The 19389-nt window shown below is 43.6% G+C and overlaps 1 protein-coding gene across 1 annotated transcript in view; it reads left to right on the top strand.

Annotated features, from left to right (window-relative positions):
- The window catches only part of LOC126369819 (tachykinin-like peptides receptor 86C), a gene marked incomplete at its 5' end in the record, with an annotated part of 100577 nt that overhangs the window by 10347 nt on the left and 70841 nt on the right, over window positions 1–19389 (top strand). The window contains 2 exons of the mRNA XM_050014383.1: window positions 7023–7124; window positions 8076–8210. Of these exons, the coding sequence (XP_049870340.1) occupies window positions 7023–7124; window positions 8076–8210 (237 nt within the window). The remainder of the gene's footprint in view (window positions 1–7022; window positions 7125–8075; window positions 8211–19389) is intronic.

Raw genomic sequence — 19389 nt, forward strand, 5'->3', positions numbered from 1 at the left:
AGATTGGCAATAAAAACGGAATAAACTCTAGCAGTCTAACGTTTATTCGTACTTATTGATGGCATACTATTTTCGCCATCCATAATGGAAACTATAAGTAACTTCTCTTCTTATTGAAAACTATACTTGAGATCAATTAATAACACAGTGAGCTAAATAGTTGAGCCGTCGTAGCCCAGTTGGTAGAACGCTTGACTCAGGTTCGAAATGATTCACTCACTTCGAACCTGAGGGTTGAGGTTCGGTTCAGGTTCGAGGTTTGTCGCAGGTTTGAATCCAGCACGGGCCTAAATCTATGATTTTAGAAATAGTTTTCCGAATTCATGTTTGGATCATAAAAGATTATCATATGCTCGGCAGTGAAGGAAAACATCGTGAGGAAACCTTTATACCCGATAAATGCGATTCAGAGGTATGTGACCTAACCTGTATTGGGCTGGTTATCCCTTCGCGGTTTGGAAGAACAGACAAGCAGTCGCTTCTGTAAAAACTGGATCTGTTAAATCTTCAGGTTAGGTAAGAGGACCCCGTGAGAAATGTGATAACGCTAGGGAGATGATGAGTGAGTGAATATAGACCGGTTGGCCTTAAAAAATACAATTTTAAGTGTATAAGTCGTATTTCCTTCTTATATGTATACATTTAAAGCATCTTAAAGCTTAAACGCGTTTCCCTCTACTTGTTTGCTTTTGCTTGGTAAAATTTTAGTATTCCGACAGGCATTTTAAATGCTAAGAGGCTTATTAAATAATTTACGTTGTGCCGCCGTTAACGCCGCCGAGAATGCTTGATTGTCACTGTGAGGTCGTAGGTTTGAATCCCAGCACGGACCAAAACCAACGATTTTAGAATTTGCTTTCGAAGTCATGTCCATCAGAATCGCCGGTCACTAGTATTTTGTCGGCGTATTTTAGGTTGAAATACTGATCAATAATTGCTGCCCATTTAGTGATGATTATATTATGATTTTAGAAATCGTTTTTCAATCCATCTTTAGATCTTAAATGATTATCACGTGCTCATCGATGAAGAAAAACATCGTGAGGAAACTCACATTCCCGAGTGTGCGAGCGTGTGGGTGAGCATACTCCACCACGCTGATCCACTGCGGGTTGTTGGAGAATGTTTTTACGGCTAATAGCCGGGATTGGCTATGTGTCTCAATGTACATAGAACAACTCTGAAACACGAAAACTACCCGCGTCTGCTGTCAAAACGCGTTTTCTCATTACCTACACCTATACTAAAAACCGTTTTCGCGAAACGATTTTCCGCCTTTGCTCATATCTATAGATTTGTGAACCTGTGCATTATGAAATCAGCTACAGTCCAACAAGCTGGTGTTTTAATTACAAAATATCTTTCTGACCTAAATTATGAACAAACGGAGGCCCTACTACCCTTTTGATGATCCACCACACATCGTTACACCACACAATTCTTATTTTCACAATGCTTTACCTCATTGTAATAGTTGCAGTTTTGACTAAGTTAAGTTAATTTGGCTAATATAAGTTATATGTTAATTTTAGTGATAATTTTGGGAAACTTTGTAAACCTAAATTTTAGTATACCTTCATTTCATTTTACCTTATTCGTACAAACTCAGCAACCTAATTGTAATTTGGTTCCCCAAGATACAGGCTGTGCCTAGTTTGGGGACCACTGCTCAGTTTTTAAGAGATGGATTTATTTGGGTCTAAGTTTGAATATATCTCTGTATTTATAATTAAATGAATGTACCTAATTAAGTCCTTTATCGGATACAATAAACAATATTTTCATTTTCATTTCATTTTCATTTTCATCGGCGTTAACGTGCCGAAGCAGCCTGAAATGTCCTTTCCAAACAAAAGACAGCCTCAGAATGTGATTTCGACAATGTCCCACTCGGGAATCGAACCCGGACCTCCAGATCGTGAGCACAACGCTCTAACCACTAAACCACGGAGGGTGTTTGCAAAGTCCATATCATATTTTCCTATATTTGGTCAGGCGATAAGGAGAACATCTTTTGTCACGCTTTGTTCTATAATATACGTGAAATATTATGATAATGGCAAAGATTGATGATAGAGGTTAGTGCATTCTTCATACTAACGGTAATGTACCTATCAGTTTGATGAAGTATCTTAATGCGTTATAATATCATTTATATAAAACAAGATAGATCCTCCCTTCATATTCTTTTTATTATTGAGTCCGTGGATTTCTTCCAACAAAGTTGCACAGTCTGCTTCATTGCGATCCAATTTAGACACAAAACTGGGGGGTTAAAATGGCCACATCGACGCAATTCATCTAAACAAGCAATATTGCAATTTGACATTTGCGCATGTAAAAGTAAGTGCGCAATGCAAACAAATGTCCAAAAGCAATATTGCTTTCTTAGATGAATTGCTTCGATGTGGCCATTTTAATCCCCCTGTTGCTTATTCGTATCATCTTCTTATCGTGTGGGTTATGAGGTGAATTACCAACCTCATCAACCCTGGTGTCAGGGTTATTATTGAGCCGCCAAAGGCCCCTGACATGACTCATGTAACGACTACATACTTACATCAGTAAGTAGTAACCGGGACCAACGGCTTTACGTGCTTCGGAAAGCACGGATCATCTTACTGACGGACAATCAAGTGATTAGCCTGTAATGTCCTGACCAAACTAGGGATCACAAAGTGATTTTTGTGATATGTCCCCACCGGGATTCGAACCCGGGGCCTCCGGATCGTGAGACCAACGCTCAATCACTGGACCACAGAGGCTGTTATATTCGTGACTGATTAGGGTCTGCTTAATTAAATAATAATAAGTGCGACAAATTCCACAGTGATTTCGTGTTTTGACGTTTAGTAAAAAGTAACTGACTTGATTAGTTGGAAACTAACCTATTACAGAAAGAGTCTATGTACCTATATTATACTGCTAGAAGAATATTGACTATATTGATAGTGTTCTTTCTCTCAATCGGGGTGCGGGTATGTGACGATTGATGAATGTGAAGGAAGCAAGAGAAGTGTGTCAGGCTTGAAGCAAATGGAATTCCATAGTCTCTTCTCACCCCGGTGGGATATGGGCGTGAAATTATGTATGTATGTATGTTCTGCTCTTGGACTTGCAAACGTGATCTCGTGATCAGCACTTTAAAAAACTATAATATGATAACTAATTCAGATGATATGATAACAGATATCGTCTAGATACGAGTAATATATTGCGCGAAATTTTATTAGTTTCCGACCCCAAAGGAAAATGTAGTCGGGAAACTGAACAAACTCTTATTACTTTTTTTTTGTTACATACCTACATTATTTTTTTCTTTTTATAAGATGTGTTCAGCGGCGTAATTTGTCTCAGAAGTGTGGTAAAGTTTGACGCGAATTAAAAATACGGCGTAAACTTTTTTAGTGCGAAAGTTTTAAGGTTCTTAGTAACAGTTCCAGTTTCTTGTTGACCCCAAGGTGTTATAAAACTTACTTATATTTTATTTCAGTTGCGAATTGCTTTTTCTTTGTGGTTACATATCGAAAAGGCTTGAACTAGACTGTGCTTTCAAATCAAATCAAATAAAGGGTGTTAGTGACACCGTAACGCATACAGAGGGGGATGATTCAAACCATGATTCTGAGTTGATAACAAGTGGAAGTTTCCGTCGCAAAAACCATAATTATTTTTTGCGTTTTTTTTAGTTCAATTTCATATTTTTGCGACGGAAAATTCCACTTGATATCTCTAGGGGATAACTCTGAAGTTATCCCCTTTTGTTACGATGTTACTAACACCTGTATACTTTATTGTATATGACCACAGATGATATATTACAACAGACATAATAGTACAGTACAATTTGACGGCCATTAATATCCTTAAAACTCAAAGATATTGAGTGAATATAGTCATTTGGAAGGTAAACGTCTCGCATCCTAGGCAACTACTTAGCTGCAATAAGTTTGTGAACATTATTATATCATTAAATATGACTTAAACATAACTGGCGTGGAGCGGTTGTACATACTATACGGCGTGATGGTTTCTTCTTCTTCTTTGTCCACCCCTGTTCGCAGTTTAGCTGGGGTCGGGTCTCCTTACACGTCTGCGCCAGAGAGCTCTGTTCTGGCTTGTCTCTGTACTCTTTGTGTCTGTACGGATTTTCCAATAGAATCTCTTTCTGCATATTTGACCACCAGGTAGAAGGCGGTCGGCCTCTTCCACGCGGTCGATCAGGTATGTTTAAGGCCTTCTTGACGGAGTCTTCGCGTCTCAGGATATGGCTGTACCATCGCGCGGCGTGATGATTTCTTATGTTTTAATTATAAGACAAAATATAAACGCCTGTATCTACGTAGCCCAGCAGTGGGATTTTGTAGGCTAGATTAGATTAGTATCTAGGTAGGCTAGTACAGTACGTGGAGGCATAAAATATGTAATAATAACCTACGCATTTGTGGTTATTTTATTGAGATTTCGTAATTAAACGTTTGCTCATTGTCATCGTTGTACATTGAGTTTATTAACCTCCTATTTTAGGAAAGGGATCAGGAGATACTAATTAAGATAGTGATTTCAAACAATGCAAAGTCTATCTCATTTTGTTGTTTTGAATTTGACACCGTAATTCCACTTGCTACGTTCTTGGCATACCACTGCCGCTACCAAACCCTAAGTACATATTCAGGATGATAAACACATAGCGGAATAAAGCAGCTATGCCATTTTGGGATGATAAACAGCTGATCAAATCCTCTTTTTTTACTGCCAGTAAATTTAATAACTCAGATCTGGAAGGGTTACAAAGGCCATTTAATTTTATAAGCAATATTAGAATTTGACATTTGCGCATATAAAAGCAAGTGCGCAATATTAATAAATGTCAAATCGTTGATTGCGTTCCGAAAATAGAGGGTGAATAAACTCAACTCAACTCACTCAAATTTTTAATTACGAGATTTCAGGGGGTTAAAAGGCCTTTTTGACCTTGACAATGTTTAAAAAGCTATTTTTATTTATTTTTATTCTCATACGACGCCGCGTAACGTTGGACGCGAACGCGGTAAAGCTCATTTTGTAGTGGTGCTGGTGAACCGCGCAACAAGGCTTTTTATCGCGGATTTCACCGCACATTAGCACTCGTCACTCGGATAGTTTACAACCGCGTCGCGCGTGGCGCGAATTATATCGAGCGCTTCGACCAATAAACGACGCGAATGCTACTCGTATCTACGCAGATGGACATCAAACGGCTATTGGTCGAAGGCCTCGATATAATTCGCGCCGCGCGCAGTGCGGTTGCCGCGCAGAGCCTACAAAAGTATACGTACCATACATACCGTAACTCACAGTAATCCGCGCGGTAAAGCAGTTTGTCGTATGCGGTGTCCCGCGCAGAGCGGCGGACTTAGTATGAGCATTGCTTGTCCGCTCTGAAGATCAGTGTTCGTGTCAAATTCAGTGGATTAAATAACATGCAAGTCAATGCGACCTTCAAACTCCGGTCAAGTAGTTAATGACATTTAGTAAATCTACAATGAGTAAGTCATAAAAAATGAAACCTACAAACCGCTTCACCGCCAACCACGTGTCGTTGCGTGAGAGTTGCTTTGTATTCATTCATTTACCAACTTCTAGCTGGTTAAAAATATTACCAATTTTCTGTTTCCTCTTTTGATAAAATAGCTACCGACACGCTGACACTGTCCCTAGTTTTAAACTTTTCTGCACTGTTCGTAGGTGTAAGTTAATTTAAAACTAATTAGGGGTAATTTTCAGTGAGCTGGAATGGAACGGAATTATAGTCAATTTAAAACTTTTGTGTCGAATAAGGATTTACTGCCTGGTTTTTTCTTATTAATGTACTTACTCATTACACTAATACTTTACTAAATGGTTAGTGAAATAGAAAGAAAAAATAACCAAAGAAACGAAGAAGCGAAGGCGAGGTTTATTGAAAGCGGCGTATAAAGTGAAGATTGATGGTAGTGCTGGCAGAGGATGACCTAGAAGGAAGTACATTGACCAAATTGGACATGTCCTAAGAAAGAGTTTAGTACGACTTACTCTGAACCGGCGTGCGAGTATGAAACAATTCATGAATGTGGCGGAAACAAGAGAAGTGTGTCAGGATGGAAGCAAATGGAAGTCCATAGTCTCTGCTTACCCTGGAGGGAAATGGGATTTTATATATGTACATAAACTCATTAGGTTCATTTAATAGAGTGTAATTTGTCAGACCATAATGTCAGTATCTACATTACACATGATATATCCAGGTTAGGTTAGGATAATACTAGCGAGATGATGAATTATTTTCTTCTTCTAAACCTATTGTCATGTAAGGCTCGAATAAGAGATTTCCAAATATCTCGATCTTCATAATAATTGAACATTATATAAATATAGATTGTTAGTGAGACCGTAAAGACATTTTGGGTATGATTCAGACCATGATTCTGAGTTGATACTTATTAAGTGTATTTTCCTGAAAATTCATAAAAAATGTGGTTTTTAATTATTTTCAGCCCCATTGATTTAAGCTGCATAGAACACTTTAAAATGCAAAAATAAAAATAGAAAATTGTTAAAAGCCATCAATGTAAATCGAAGAACGCGAATAATCATCGTACATCTTGCGACTATTCGCATTCGATTTACAATGCGGCGCAGCAAATCTCGAAATCTTAATTATTAAACGAAGTTTTTTTCTCCTCTTCTTTTGTTGTCACAATTATATCTAGCTTCTAAGTAGTTACTCTTTTCTAGTCTTTATGATGTAAACCCTTTTAAGAACCTATGTATGCGTACCTACATTGCCTCAATTGTATTAAATGTAAACCGTGGAAAGTAGTAATTGGCTTGCAACATGTTTTTTACCATTTGTAAATCTGATATAGAATAAGCTGTTGCTATCGCTTTCAATAAATAAATAATAAAAAAATACGACAATTTTAGTACAATGAAGTATACGTTCTAATATTTTTTCGTTACGATGTCACTAACACTCTATATATCTACCTATTTTGTTGCAGTGACTGGATCTTCGGCTTGTGGTACTGTCAGCTGAGCAACTTCTTGGCCAATGTAACGGTGGCAGCCAGCGTGTTCACTCTCACGGGGATCTCTTTCGACAGGTCAGTTTCGGACATTGACCTCTATACAAAATCCTAATTTCGATGGCATTAATAGTTCCCGATGAATATGTGAGTCATAAATTAAAGTCATATTACGAACGTTGGTTTGGAAATTATGTGCCCTGCACGACGACTGCGCCGTGTGCGGCGCGAATTTTGTAGAGGGTTTCGACCAATCGACGCAGCGAATGCTATCTACGTGGATAGACGTCGTACGCCCATTGGTCAAATCCTTCGATACCATTCGCGCCGCGTGTTGCGGTTGTCGTGCCGCAAGGAAAAGAGAAAAAATATTGTCTGACACAAAAGACCTGACCAGTAATTTGACTACTTTCCTCATAATATGGTAGATCAGTACTGTAACTTTTACTAGGTGAGAGCCCTCAGCGGTCCCCATTTGTCCGACCAAGTAATTAATGCCACAAGCGGCAAATCTACAGAGTCACGTCAAAAAAAGAACTTTGACCCCAGATCAAAACGGGATAAACGCTGGGGAAATGATACCAATCAAAGATACAACTTTAACACGAGACGTAGTTGTATCTAGATTTGATTTATTAATTAATTTTAGTATAGTTTCAGTGATTTTCTGGTATATTTCCCTTGGCAAATCACTTGCCTTCCCTAGAGGATAACTTATTCTAGCTTTTTGCTAGAAGTCTTAAAACAGAATTGGGATATAATTTATTGTTATCTAGTAGTAGTTATCTAGTAGTTGTTATCAAATTACAATGACTTAGCAATAAAAATAAATTTTTACTTCATAATATCATAAACATCATTGTGTACATCATTGTCTAGAAGTCGGACCTTACGAGGTTATAATATTTATTACATAAGTAGATGACCCCGTAAACTTCCAATCAAATATTTTTTTTAAAACTCGAGAACGGCTAAACCGGTTTGGATAAATTTATATTTATAAATCATAGATGATATCTTTTGCACCAGGTACCAGGCCATAGTAAGGCCACTGCAGCCAAGAATGTCGAAGACGAGCTCCCTCATCACCATAGCAGCCATCTGGATCAGTGGCATGCTGCTGGGACTGCCTTGCTTGCTGTATTCAACCACGAAAGAATATTGGTAAGTGATTTCAATTATTTCTATTTTGTATTTATATTTTTTACAGTCTGTCAATACTATTCGGAGGCGGAGAACAGGAGTGAAACATTAATGAGTTTTGATGTGATTGCGACTCATAAATAAAGTAATCTGTCACGACGTCGCAAGCGTTTTTCTCTTTACTCAACAAATATTTGCCTCGAATGCCATTTTGAATAAATGGGGAGCTCTAAGGACCCTCATCCGGTACTCCGCAAGCGTCTCGACGCGAGATTTATATGCAAACCGCATTGGAGGACACACGACGCGGCGGCGATGCATTTTATACCAATATTTATACGATAATGCATACCTTTTAGAATATGCCTGTGTTATGGCGATAACGGCCTCTGGAGTCCAGTGGTTGAGCGTTGGACTCACGATCCGGAGGCCCCGGTGTAGGGAGCGCTGGTAATTTAAATAAAACCCCACACAAACAATTGAATGAACTGTATTACTTAGGATATTAATTAAATTACAAGATCCAAACATTGAGACGCGTTGGCTTGCTCGCGCTAGAGATGTGACTGACCATAAATGGTAGACTATTAGGTATGTCCCATACACCCGGGTTCGAATCCCGATACAGAAAACACTTTGTGATCCCTAGTTTGGTTAGGAAAGTAAGATGATCCGCGCTTCGGAAGGCACGTTAAGCCGTTCGTCCCGGTTACTATTTACTGATGTAAGTGATAATGATTTAATAAACTTGTTGTGTCTTATCAAGTTTTCAATCATTTTGCCTCTTCTGTCCTCAATAAATCAATTTCTAATTATATCAATAAAATCTACAAAATCTATTTCACGTGTACAAGAATAAATCACATCAAAGTAGTAAAAGAAAATGAATATCATAAGGGGCCCGGTTTCTCTCCAGTCGCGCCACTGTGAGTTTCAGAGATTGATTACAGTATGTAATCATGTAATAAAGACATGGAAACCGCGTATCAGTGTTGCCGACAGTAATTTGCTAAAATCCCCAAACGCATTGTCGAAATTCCCCACGTTTGGGGAAAGAAAAATGATAATTCCCCACATATTCCCCACAGAAATAAAACAACCAAAAATGTAGGTAAAGTTCGGTCTCTGTGAGAATGCATTTCTGACGTATGTCAGATATCACTAGTGTCACATTCACTGTAAAGTTCTTTTTAATATCTATATTTTCTAATTATATTTTTCGTTACGTTGAAGAGCAAATACCATCATTTTTTTATTTTTTACAGAAATTAAAAAATGTATTTTTTCCCGCTAGGTAGAGCTACTTGAAAGCTAAATTCTGCCGGTAGGTCGCGACATATTCCATGTGATTTTTATTTCTGCCACTAGGCGGCGATAATAGATAATACTTAACGTTAAATTCACCGCAAGTTTCCGTCAAATTTTACTCTCCAGATTCTGCTGTAAACTTGACGTCAAAATACGGCAGTAGTTGGACGGCAACTTGACCATTATTCTGACGTCAACTTACGGAATAAAAGGCTATCAGGGAAATCAATCAAGACTAGCAGAAATTTGATGTTAAATATCGCGTATTTGTGTTCATACTTAAAATCCCCGCATTTTCCCCGAATTGAAGCTCTCCCCACACATTCCCCAATCAGCTTTGCTTTCCCCGCAGTTTGGGGAATTCCCCACAGATCGGCAACACTGCCGCGTATACTTCTGAACAAGCTGATCCCAAAAATAATACAACCGCAATGTCTTATTAGCGTGTATTTCTTACAAATGGTACAAAAAAAAAACAATGGAAACGGAAGGTCATAATATTGCCGGTAAATCTTGACACCGCGATGCAGAAAATGTAGTAATCGGTACAGCGACATCTAGCGGATTTTAAAAACAATAAAAACAATACATTGCACCGCGTATACGCGTATGATGCGGTTAAACATTCCGCCCACCAAGGACAAATCATAAATTTTCCTTAATTCCGCCCACCATGAAAAAATTTTAAAACATGAAAACAACAGAGTCACTAATTACTTGGTGAGAAAGATAATGACCTTCTTAAATAAAAAATATATAGACTTTACTAACAATGTGGACAATGTTATCACTAAATAAAACAGAACGTAAAATAGTGAATTTTTCACTAATTCTAAAAACAAACATAAAACAATTCCAATAATATAAAACAATGTTAAAACATTTAGTTGCATCCAACACTTAGGTAACTAGATAAAGATAAAAAATAAGAACTATCAAGTGACAGGCAAAAAGCACAGTTTTGAAACGGGTCGTTTAAAAAGGTGCCCCTTGCTTCTCAGAGAAACTACTCGCGTAATTCCGTCCAATCCAGCATGTTTCTCAATTATTATTCCGTACAACCACTTAGAAGGCGGCAAATCATCTTCCATGACTAACACTACATCTCCTATTTGTGGTTCATCAGGGCTTTTATGATTCCATTTGTAGCGATGGTGAAATTGGGTTAAGTATTCACGCGACCAGCGTCGCCAAAAGTCCTGTGTCATTCTCTGGGTAAGTTGCCACCTTCGGAGACTACTAATATTAGAGTCCTGATAACTAACATCTGGCGCCACCACCAGAGGTTCTCCAACTAGAAAATGGCCTGGTGTGAGTGGAGCCGGATCACCTGGCGTTTCACTCATTTTGGACATCGGTCTCGAGTTAAGGCAAGCCTCAATTTGAGACAAAAGGGTTGTCAGTTCCTCGAAGGTCAAGGTGGAATTGCCGATTACACGCTTGAGGTGATATTTGGTGGATTTCACCCCGGCTTCCCATAGTCCTCCAAAGTTTGGAGCACGGGGCGGAATGAAATGCCAGTTGGTGTGGTTATTGGCGAGTATTGAGGCAATCTCCGTGGCCAAACTCGACTTCTCTTTATTGAACAGCGATTTTAATTCGCGTGCAGAACCCACAAAGTTTGTGCCATTGTCGCTCCATAGCTCTGCACAGTGACCACGGCGAGCAACAAAACGTCTAAAGGCGGCCATGAAGCCTTGCACTGTTAAGTCGCTTACAAGCTCCAGGTGAATGGCACGCGTGGTCATACATATGAAGAGGCATATATATCCTTTATAAGAGCGGTTACCTCGTCCTTTGGAAGTTCTAATCTGGATGGGTCCTGCATAGTCAACCCCACTCTTGAAGAAAGGTCGACAAACAGTAACTCTTGATGATGGCAGTTGTCCCATGAGCTGATGCTTAACGCGAGCAGAATAACGAATACAGTGGATGCATTTCTTAACATAAGTTTTGACCAACTGTTTCGCTCCAACTATCCAAAACTTGGTACGTAAATAGTTAAGCATCAACTGGGGACCGCCATGCAAAGTCCTTTCATGAGCGTTAGCGACAAGCAAATCAGTGAAATGAGATTTCTTCGGGATAACTACGGGATGCTTCATCTCTTCACTGATTTGAGCATGCATCAGCCTGCCGCCGACTCTCAAGATTCCGTCTTCGTCAACGAAAGGATTCAACGAGGTAAGTATACTTTTTTTACTAATGTTTCTTTTTTCTTTCAGGTTTTGCAGCTCTTCGTGGAAGTATTTATTTTGATTTATCTTTATACATATCTTTAAACTTTCTTGAATTTCTAAACTTTCTACCCAAGGACTAACCTTTTCTTTTCTAATTAATTTTCCAAATCTTTTGCAGAGAGCCACAACACGGATGAGTTTTCTAAATGATGAGCACCTTTCTACGAGCTCTTCAAGTGAATTTTTATCTTCACTGGTGTAAGTATTTGCTAAACAAACCTTACTTTCCTTTGCTTCCAATTGTGTTTCTTTCACAACTCCCTTTTTATACTTGATTTCCTTTTCTTTCAGCCAGGATGGACCTTCTCTCCATAGTGTTTCACCTTCAAGATCCTTTGACCCACGAGACGCGCAATCTGCAGGATTATCTTTTGTCGATACATGTGACCACTGTCCAGGATCTAATGATGTTACAATTTCAGACACACGGTTTGCAACATAAGTCTTCCATCTGTTGGGTCGACTGTTCAGCCAGGCAAGAACTACAGACGAGTCCGTCCAAGCGCGAGCTTGTGATTTATCCAATCCCATTACCTTGGCAACTTCAATTAGCAATCGCGTTAACAGGACTGCTCCACACAATTCCAATCTTGGAATCGATATTTGCTTAATTGGGGCCACTTTGGTTTTCGAAGTGATCAGTGTGACATGTACGTGGCCATAATTATCTACAACTCGTAAAAAGACAACCGCAGCATAGGCATCATTAGATGCATCGCTAAAACCGTGCAGTTCGCGAACAACATCATCGTCGCTAGTATGGATCCATCGTGGGAGTCTAAAGGTGGTAAGTTGATTCAAGTTATTGCGGTAAGTTAACCAGTCCTTCAGTAATTGAGGTGGAAGCTCATCATCCCACTCAATTCCCGATAGCCACAATTTCTGTATAAAAATCTTGGCTGAGATTATTACTGGCGCTAACCATCCAAGAGGATCAAACAACCGTGATATATCCGATAACACTCTTCTTTTAGTTACAGGTGTCTTCAGGGGTGGAAGCTGCACTGCGTACTCAAACTCGTCGGTTCGTCGGTTCCAGGTAAGTCCCAGTATTTTCATCACCGTATCTAGTTTTAGTTTCCCTTTGATTGTTTGATCTTCCATGTTTATTTCTTTTAATAATTCCTCATTATTACTACTCCATTTTTGAAGTTCTAATCCTCCTCCCTTCAGTAATTCTGTCAGTTCTGTATAAATTTGTCTTCCTTCTTCTACAGATTTGCAACCCGTCATTAGATCATCCATGTAGAATTCCTTTAGAACTCTTTCAGTAGCCAACGGGTAATCTTTACCATCGTCATATGCCAGTTGATGTAGACTTCGAACTGCCAAGTATGGCGCCGAAGCTGTGCCGAAGGTAACCCGCAATAATCTTAGATGTTGAATTTCTTCATTGGGATGTTTACGCCACAGAAGGCGTTGGAAGTCGACGTCTTTGTGATCTACAAGTATCTGTCGATACATCTTGACGATATCTGCTACTAAGCAGATAGGATAATCACGCCAACGCATGATGATATGACGTAGATCATTTTGAAGAGTTGGACCAACCAATAAGTCGTCGTTCAACGACACGCCATTGGACCCACGCGACGAAGCATCGAAGACAACACGGAGTTTGGTGGTATCTTTGTCCTCCCGAACTACAGGATGGTGAGGTAAGTAAACAACTTCTGGTTTATTACGCTGATTTTCGGGTATGATCTCCATGTGTCCCAATTCGAGGTATTCGTTTATAACATTCGTGTACTGTTGTTTCAGATTACTATCGTTGGCGAATCTCTTCTCAAGCTGATGAAATCTTTTTTGGGCTATAGCCTTTGTATCGCCATCTTTACAACGAGGATCTTCGGTTTTGAATGGTAAACTAACAATATAGCGCCCAGCTCTGTCTCTTTTGGTAGTTGCTGTGAATATCTGTTCACATCTTTCTTCTTCTTCACTGAATGCAGGTTTAGCATCAGCAACTACTGGATCTGACTCCAACTCCCAAAACTTCTTCAGGAAATCGTTGTCATTGCTGTAGTGAACGTGATTGCACCTAATGGTACTGGCTGACGACTTGGATGTTTGTATAGGTCCAGATAGAATCCAACCCAGTTTGGTATTTTGGGCAACTGGTGCACCGGGTGGACCCTTGATTATGCCTTCCATTAAAATCTGGCCGTATACGTCTGCTCCAAGGAGCAAATCAATTTTATTTGGATTCCCAAACGACGGATCTGCCAAAGTAATATCTGCAAACTCGGACCATAACTCAATCACGACCCTTTTTTCAGGGAGAACTGAGGTGAGTTTGGGCAGCACAAATGCTTGAATGCTACAACTAAAGTTATCGTGAAGTGACTGGATCTGAAGAGAAACCCTCGCTTTGGAGGCAATAGAGTGATCCTGTTCACTTCCCAATCCCATGATACAACTTTTGTGTTGTACTTTCTTTAGCCCGAGAAGTTGTACGGCAGATTCCGTGATGAGTGATGCTTGAGATCCCTGATCGACCAAGCATCTCAGAGTAACAAAACTATTCGTTTTGTCTTTAGCATTAACTAATGCTGTAGCGAGTAATACTTGCTCGCTTGTAGTTGCAAAACAAGTTGTGACTTGGTTTGTAGCTTCTTGCGGTGTGTCTGACACTGACGATGTTGCTACTACAACACCGTTCTCAGCTGACGCAGAAGAATCAGTTGAGTGAACTTCGTTTTTGGGGTGCAGCAGTGAGTGATGTTTCTTTTTGCATATACGACACCTAGTGGATTGACGGCATGAAAAAGCAGAGTGACCAAGAGTTAAACAATTGAAACATAAATTGTTGGATTGCACGAAATTACGTCGAACATCAGTATCGTCTTTCGCAAACTTTTTACAATTGAACAGACGATGGTTTTCGGTACAATAAACACAAGTTAATGTAGTGGTGGCATGATGAACTTTTGGATTCATTTGAGTAACATTTTGTTTTTGAGGTACAGTGTTTCTTGACAGCTTTGGATCCATGAATTCTAGGGCGCGAGATCTTACATTCAAAAAAGTTTTGAATGTCTTAAGTGTGGGTAAGTCATTAGTAGACTCACTGATTTTTAATTCCCATTGCTTCCTAGATTCATTGTCCAACTTTAAACAAAGAATATAAATTACGATTACATCCCATGTGCTTACATCTATGCCTAGATTATTTAACGCATGAAGACATTCGTTTGTGTTGTCCAATAGTTCTCTTAGTGCTGCTGCAGACTCTACTGTAATGTTTTTCTGACTCATGAACTTCTTCAAAATACAGTTTGACAGGTAACGTTTATTGTCATATCTCTCTTTTAATTGTTTCCAACACTGTTCATAATTTTCATTTGTAATTGGTATATGACGCAAAAGTTGTTCGGCTTCACCAGTCAGAAGGCTCTTTAAATAGTGTAACTTTTGTACGTCCTCTAGTGCCTTGTTATTGTCCACTAAAGATACAAATAGGTCTTTGAAACTTGTCCATTCGGCGTACTTTCCTGAGAACGAAGGTATGGATATTTTGGGCAACTTCAAACTCTGTTCTTTCGCAGTGACACTCTGACCAGACTGTTTTTGTTTACAGCCATCCGCTTTTCCTTCAAGAACAGCAATTCTTTCCCTCAGCTCATATTTGTAATCCGTGTATAACTCCTCACAGTTTTGGTAAGCATCAGACGTCATATACTCGGAAGCCTTTAGTTCCTCTCTATCCGAATCCTGTACAAGTTGGGTGTGTGTTAAAGTAAATTGGCTCCATAGTTCGTTCAAAGTCTCTAATCTCGTCTTAAGATACGACTGTGAAATTAGTCGCTCTTTCGGTGATTTTTTAAAGTTTGATCTAGCCTTTTTTATTCTGTCAAATAGGTCGCTTTGAACACAGATACGTGACTCCATCTTAGTTATGTTTAAAAAATATGTTTTCTATAAGAATCGTTTGTTTCACACCACAGCACACAAGTTCCGGAGTAAGTAAACTTTCAGTATTGAAAAATATTACAAGTCCACAAATTTTATCATCCAAATTTTCTAAGTGTTTGAAGAACGTTCACAGTCTATGTAAAATCGGGCATGGATTCCCCGTCTCGTCGTTTTTTTGTAAATTATTCTAAGTCCATGCAAAGTTAACTGAATTTTTTCTAAGTTCCAAATTTTACGATAAATTGCACTAAGTTATTTCTTGATTGATTCACTACGTTATAAAAGGTAAAATGTACTCACAGTTTTATGTCACTCACTCACACTAATAAAAGTTGTCACTTTGATACCGCATCCAATGTCCACTTCAGCGCACTGGTGATCCTCGGTTGATGATGCTGGTCCTCCTGTAGTTTGCTTCCTCAGCTCCTTCCCGCCAGGGATGAAGACACCATCAGCAACAAACCGTCACTGTGTCGGCGCCGCCGTGTGGACACAAGCCGTCAAAAAATCCTATGGGCCGTATACTTCCGACTCCGAAGGACCAATGAACAAGCTGATCCCAAAAATAATACAACCGCAATGTCTTATTAGCGTGTATTTCTTACAAATGGTACAAAAAAAAAAGGTTGCTTCTTCTCGTCGCGGGCGAAGCCCGCGGCGGGGAGACGTCCTCGGGGCTATGCCCCCTTGACGTGGCCTCAGTCGCCGCCCGCAGAAACGGGCGTGGCACGTGGGTGGGACACGGCGGGCGATGATCGCCCCTCCGTGAGCCCGATGATGAGTCTTGTCCGAGGTGCCGCCAGCGAGGTCGAGCCCACCGGGTGGTTCCCCGTTGGGGGAGGCCCAGTGAGCGCCCGTCAGCTGGCGGTGGTGTCAATCCGGTGAAGCTGCTCCGTCGCCGGGGCAGCTGGTGTCGAGTCGGCTGGAGGGGGGGAGAGGACTGCTTCCACTGCCACTGGAAGCGTCAACTTATCCCCCGGGGGGTGGCCACGATCCTAACTACTCGACGGGAGTAGTGGATGTGGGCAGCCCCGGTCCAGTCCGATGAAAGTGGTCAGTGCCCACCGGTGAGTTGGCCCAGCAGTGATGCCAGGCCTCCCACGATGATGGGCACAGGGTCAGTCTGGGAACGTATGGCGGCCAGTACGTTGTGGAGCAGCTGGATAGTCTGCTCCAGTACTTCCAGCTTCTCACTGGAGGGGGCCGGTGGTATCTCCGCGCGGGGCTTCGCCTTCTTCCCCTTGGTAGGGGCGGCGACCGCTTGGTTCGGCGTCGGAGTTGGCGCTGGCTGCTGCTCGACGATGGTGGTGGCAGTGGGGGCCGGTTTTGCCCTCTTGCGGATGCGCTTAGGTCTCTGCGGCTTGGGCCCGGCTGGGCCGTTCGCCGCGGCCATAAGCGAGCTCCGCGCGGTCGGTTCGATGTTGGGGTCCACAGTGGAGGCTGCTGGTGGAGCGGCTCTTCTTGCGCCGGTCATGGGCGCCGCACCCGCCTTGGTGTTACGCAGCTCGCGTAACTTGACCGGGCAGGAAGAGCTGTTCGCCGGGTGTGTTCCCCCGCAGTTCACGCAGGTTGCCGGAACTTCCCGGGGGCGCAGGCACTCCTTGGCCGTATGGTTTTCACCACAACGGACACAGGCGGCAGGGCGGTGGCAGTTATGGCTGCTATGCCGGAACTGCTGGCAGCGGTGGCACTGCGCTGCTCCTCTTCGTCCCCCCCACGCCTCGACCTTGACGCCGGGCATGCAGAGGAGCTCGGAGATCTCATAGACACGCTGGAATCCCAGCGTCCTACGGATCTCCGCGAAGAAGAGGCAGCCTGTTCTTCCCTCGCGAGCCTGGATGGGGCGGATGAACTGTGGGTCGAAGCCGCGGGCGCGCAGCTCCTCCTCCAACTCAGCAACGTCGGTATCCATGGGTAGGCCACGGATGGCCAGCTTCAGTGAGCGCTCCGCCGGTGGGGCGTACGCAAACCAGGAGAGTCCCGTGGCTCTCTCCAGGGTGGTGAGGTACCGCTGGTAGAGCCGGAACTCTTCCTCGGTCCTCGCCAGGAAGCGAACGCCCTTCCCGTACGGGCGCGCGTTGGGGATGTGGCCCAGCAACTCCCGCAGCTTGCGGAGGTGGTGGGGCCAGTCAGGCAGCCGGTCGACCACGATGGGCGGGATCTTTTTGCTCGCGGGTGCGAGCGGTGGCTGGAGTCTCACGGGCTTCGGCGATGGTGTAGGCGCCGTCCGGAGCGACGGGCGCGGAGGCGCGTGCGGCGGCGACTCGGGATTCGTGTTTAACACCGCCGCGTAAGAGCGCGGCGGTGTTGTCTCCATGACCGGCTGGGGCGTGGAGAGCGGCGAAAATGGATTTGTGGCCGCGTATTGGCGCGGCGGTGTTGTCTCCATGTCCAACAGGGGCATGGAGAGTGCTGCGGGCGGCGTGTTCCTCACCACGGGCTGCGGTGGACGGCGCTCAGGCGGCGTCGTGGTCCTCTTTTCCGCGGCCCCTGTCCTCGGAAGTCGGGGCAGTGGCAGCGGGAACGGGGACAGTCGAAGGCCCGTATCAATAAGGCGCGGCGGAGGCGGCGGTACGGTGGCGGCGATCGGCGTCGTGACGGCGCGGCTGCGCACGAAAGTGCGCGCTCGGCGCTTCGTTACGCCGGCTGTTGGGGGAGCCATACTTGGCTGCTCACCCCGTTGGGCTGGCTCGGTGCGAAGCCAAGCGGTCCGCCTAGCAGAGCACACGTTATCACTCCCTCCCCGGTGAGACCCGCTGGTGGGAGGCCGGGGGTGGGTAGGAGTGATAACGGTGGTACTATTTGGAACCGCGGTAGCAGGAGGGTATTTTAATAAAAATACCCCCCCTGCTTCTTCTACGTCTGAGGCTGCTGCGTGGGTAGACGGGTAACAGGTGGCTTCCGAACACCTTCGAGTCAGAGCGATCCACAAAAAAACCGTCGGGTTTCTTCTCGTCGCGGGCGAAGCCCGCGGCGGGGAGACATCCTCGGGGCTGAGCCCCCTTGATGTGGCTGCGCTCGCCGCCCGCAAAAACGGGCGTGTCACGGGGTTTGGGACACGGCGGGCGATAACGCCCCTCCGTGAGCCACGATGTTGTTCTTCCGTGGAGCCGCCAGCGAGGTCGAGCCCACCGGGTGGTTCCCCGTTGGGGGAGGCCCAGTGAGCGCCCGTCAGCTGGCGGTGGTGTCAAGTCCGGTGAGCTGCTCCGTCGCCGGGGCAGCTGGTGTCGAGTCGGCTGGAGGGGGGGGGAGAGGACTGCTTCCACTGCCACTGGAAGCGTCAACTCATCCCCCGGGGGGGGGGGGTGGCCACGATCCTAACTACTCGACGGGGAGTAGTGGATGTGGGCAGCCCCGGTCCAGTCCGATGGAGATGGTCAGTGCCCACCGGTGAGTTGGCCCAGCAGTGATGCCAGGCCTCCCACGATGATGGGCACAGGGTCAGTCCGTGAGCGGATGGCCGCGAGGATATTGTGGAGCAGCTGGATCGTCTGCTCCAGCACTTCCAGTTTTTCGCTGGATGGGGCCGATGGTACCTCCGCTTGGGGCTTCGCCTTCTTCCCCCCCCTGGGAGGGGCGGCGACCGCTTGGTCTGGTATCGGTGTCGGCTGCGGCTCGACAGGGGTAGTAGTTGCAGGGGCAGGCTTTGCCCTCGCGCGGATGCGCTTCGGCCTGCGCGGCTTGGGCCCGTCTGGGCCGTTCGCCGCGGCCATAAGCGAGCTCCGCGCGGTCGGCTC

This window comes from Pectinophora gossypiella, chromosome 9 (genome assembly GCF_024362695.1).
Source record: "Pectinophora gossypiella chromosome 9, ilPecGoss1.1, whole genome shotgun sequence".
In the NCBI taxonomy this organism is placed as follows: Eukaryota; Metazoa; Arthropoda; class Insecta; order Lepidoptera; family Gelechiidae; genus Pectinophora; species Pectinophora gossypiella.